The sequence below is a fragment of the Archocentrus centrarchus genome, chromosome 24, assembly GCF_007364275.1.
Source record: "Archocentrus centrarchus isolate MPI-CPG fArcCen1 chromosome 24, fArcCen1, whole genome shotgun sequence".
Lineage (NCBI taxonomy): Eukaryota > Metazoa > Chordata > Actinopteri > Cichliformes > Cichlidae > Archocentrus > Archocentrus centrarchus.
The window spans coordinates 35674357-35678410 of NC_044369.1; the positions used below are offsets into that span (position 1 = coordinate 35674357).

The following is a 4054-nucleotide window of genomic DNA, read 5'->3' on the forward strand; positions in this document are numbered from 1 at the left end:
TCATAGTACCATATCACCCCAACAGAGCACTTCACTCTCAGACTGCTGGCTTACTTGTGGTTCCTAGGATACTTAAGAGTAGAATGGGAGGCAGAGCCTTCAGCTTTCAGAACCAGCTCCCAGCTTGGATTCAGGAGACAGACATCCTCTCTATTTTATCTGGTTAGGTAAATGATGACTGCAAACATTATAACAAAAATTATATATTTGATATCAAACTTTATTTAGTCTGTGATGATGCTGATTAAAATGACTCTTTTCAGGGCCCTAGAGTTTATAGCTATATAGAGTGTTTTTCTGTAAACTCAGCTGAAGTTTAATATGTGAAATCTGTGACTGTGAAACGGTTTGTATCTGAGACACTGAAATAAAACATAAAGATAATTTAATGAAGCATCAAAACTGTCCTAAAATACAAACTGTCCTAAGATACAAATAAAAAAAGGTTTTCTTTCAGTAAGAATGACAATTAAACTGACATGGTATGTATATATTTGTATTTATTTGGTTTTGTGGTTTTATGCTCACATGTAGTTCAAACGGCGTCATTACATACACTAATATTCGTTAAGAATATTAGTGTATGTAATGACGCTGTTTGAACACCAGGCGGCGCCGTGGAACACATTACGTCATCCTTTGGAATCAGATGACAAACCCGGAAGAGCGCGACGAGACTTCACGGGACCAACAAGGATCAAAACAAAACCCTACAGCTTGAATTTAATTTGAAATATCAGCGCGAAGGAAGGTAAGAAAACACGCGCTAACAGGCTAACAGGATGCTAACAGGCAGATGGATGTAAATTGACGGAGAGGAAAATGGAGGCCGGCAGGAAACAGCTCAGTGTGCGATGGTCGTCATTCACAGGGAAGCTCTACAGACCTCTTACAGTTACCCTGGGACAGTGGGCATCAGGGCCAAAGGCACAGAGCTACGTGTTAGTAAACGTTAAATTAGATGAAAACTGAATGGAGTCTGGTATGAACTTGTGCATGTGCTAACTACAGGTTTTAATCTGTTTCTCAGATTTAAATCACTTTACAGTTAAATGGACTCTGGCAACGATTATCGACTATTTCAGCACTGATGGTGTATTGATTATTGATTTGCTTTAATGTTTAAGTTCTGATGTTGCATTGATCGTGTATTGATACTGATCGGTTTCCCCCGCAGTATGGAGGATGATGAACTTCCGTCAGAGGATGGGATGGGTGGGCGTGGCTTTCTACCTGCTGCTCAGTGTCATGGCAGCATACTACGTCTTTGAGGTCCACAGCTTCAGTTTGGAGCGCGTGCAGAGAGGAGGTGCCGGCCCATCGGCTCCGCCTCCCGCCCTCACCACCCACCTGCCGCCACTTCCTGTGTGGATGTGGGCGTTGATCTTCCTGCTGCCTTACCTGCAGCTCTTTCTCTTCCTGTTTTCATGCACGAGAGCCGACCCTCGAGCCATCGGATACTGCGTGCTTCCTGTCTGCATCGCCCTGCTGTGCAGCCGCCGCCATGCTGCCAAACCTGCCAATCACAGGGCAGTGGGCTCGCTCATCGATACGTAGAGGACGACAAATCAGAGAGCCTCCCACATGGTGAGGAGTGGGACCACAGCAGGAAAAAATGCACTAACAAGTCTGTGATGTCACTTCCTGTGTGCCTTTAAAGACTCCAGCTGTTTTCACCCTTAGCTCAGACTGACAGGAACTGACAGGAAGTTCTGTGCCCTCAACAGACTGTCAGGGCCCTGTGACCAAGCCCCTCCCACCAAGGGGTGGGGGTGGGAGTCATTTTCCTCTGTTGTTTTACTGTTGTGACGTCATATAGTGAACCCTGTGCTGTGATTGGTTGCCTGGCTCTGGGTCAGATAATTTTCATTAGTTACCTATTTACTGAAGCATCAGTCCTGTTGCCATGGCTACCTTATTAGTCATTTAAAACTGGTTAAATTGAAACCTCACACCTGACAGCCAATCAGTGAGCAGGATTCCCTGATACTGGTACTTTTCTGTATTTAATTGGTCACATGACACACTGGTTACCATGATGTCTTTATTATATATCAATAAAATGAAAACAAAAAAAGAATGGTGAAGGTGTCCTCGGGTGTGTTTCACGTTCGGGATCTTTTTGTTGGAGGCTGCACTTCACAGTTTGGTTCTTCCTCGGGGTCCTCGTCTTCTTCACTGTCGTTTTCTTCGTCCTCACCTGTGACAGGTGAAACACAGACAGGTGACAATTTTCCAGTGAACCACCAGACACCTGCAGTAACCCTAGAGCAATTGATCCACCAATACAATCAGATCATCATCTGAAAATTACTGATCCTGTTTGTTTTGATCAGGTGAGACAGGTGCTACAGGTGTGTAACCTGAGCTTTTTTGTTATTAAAACTTTATCAAGTGAAAATGACCAGTGAAACATGTTTATAGAAAATACTGACGTAACAAAAGGACACATGAGCAAAGAAGAAACAATGAGAAACGGTGTTCAGGTGTGTGCGGGTAAAATAAAAATAGAAATAAGCAGAGGTCTGTTTAGAGATTTGTACATTTTGTAAATGTTCATTTCTTCTGTGGTTTTTACATATTTCACTGTCTGCGTCAGTGAATAAACAGTTTATTAAATAAAATCAGGCAGCTGTACAAACATCCACCTTTGTGTTGTTCATTGTCGGACCAATGGGAATCATCGCACTCAAAACAGGTGAGCCAGCATGTCGACAGGCGTTCGACACCAGGATGGAGAGCTGGCGTCCCTCTGATCCGCTCGGTCATGTTGGTAAACTTGGCTGTAACACCCGACACCTTAGTGCACCATATTTATCCTAACTCGGGATCATCCTCCAAATTATTTTGTACATTTATTATTAATTTTTTTAGTAAATTTCCTCATGAGTCCAGCAAGAGCAAAACTGAGCTGGCACCTCTCCGACCAATCACAGAGTAGCTTCCTTTAAATAACTCCACCTGTTGTGTTTGACCATTTTCCAGTGGGGCTTTTATTTACACAACAGTCATGTTTTAAAGAACTCTTCTTATTCAGTGTGAGAGGTCATTTTAATTTAAACACCTGTCCATCAAATGGAAGTCGATCTAACCCTGAATCTCCACCCCTGACAGAATGATGCTCCTTCCTCCAGGTAAAAACGGTCTGACTGGTTCTTTGAATGATGTGCCAGTGTTTGTAGCCAGCAAGGTCAGAAAGATCTTTTCATGCTGGAGTCTTTGACTTTATTTTTTTTAGGTCTTTTGAAATGATCATGCTAAATATCACGGCGTACCCACCAACTATGCCACTTTTCTCTATGAAACTGCTCTGGGCTTTGTGAGGCTGATATGTCACCGGTGTGGCTGCGCTGAGTCTTTCTGATCAAGCATCCATAAATTACCTGTGTACAGGTAAACTCGACAAAAATGATAATCTGAATAAAGTCTCATTTCAAACTCTAAGGTGGTAATGTGATCCTGCGGGATACCCGTCCACACGTTCCTGACCTGATTGGTCCGTTCTATGACAAAATACTTTGAATGGAAGCCGGTGTCATTAAACTGCCTCACCTGTCGTTTAACCAAAGAGTGTGCCTGCTCACAGGTAGCCGTAACGGGGAGCTCACCTTGTGCGCATCCACCGCGCGCTTTTTCCTGTTCCACTAGCTCGCTGAGCAGCTCCGACACGTTCACGTTCAGCTCGGAGATGCCACGAATCAGAGAACTCAGGTGCGTTTCTACCTGCACGCTTACTGTCTGCCTCTGTCCGTCTCTGAGCCTCAGCTCTGCCCTCAGCGCCGCCATCTTGTTCACGCGATGACGTCATTCCGGAAAGCAGCGTTCACGTGGTAAATCACCTCCGCTTGAATGAGCAGTTCAGATGATCTTCTTTTAAACACATGAACACGTCACAGCGCTGAGACATTACGTTTATTTTTTATACTTATTTATCATTCAATTATTATCTTCTATTTTACTATTTATATTCAATAAAACTGTCCTTTTTTAATTACAGATTTTTGTTTATTTGGGTGACCTCTGACTCCGATGTCCCGCCAAATGCGATCTAAGG

At 43.6% G+C, this 4054-nt stretch overlaps 1 protein-coding gene across 1 annotated transcript; it reads left to right on the forward strand.

Moving 5' to 3' along the window:
- Positions 1-609: 609 nt before the first annotated feature.
- On the forward strand, positions 610-2080 carry tmem251 (transmembrane protein 251). The gene is made up of 2 exons (XM_030721820.1): positions 610-751; positions 1178-2080. Exon 2 carries the CDS (start codon positions 1186-1188, stop codon positions 1555-1557), a length of 372 nt encoding a protein of 123 aa, XP_030577680.1. The 5' UTR covers positions 610-751; positions 1178-1185; the 3' UTR covers positions 1558-2080.
- The last annotated feature ends 1974 nt before the right edge of the window (positions 2081-4054 follow it).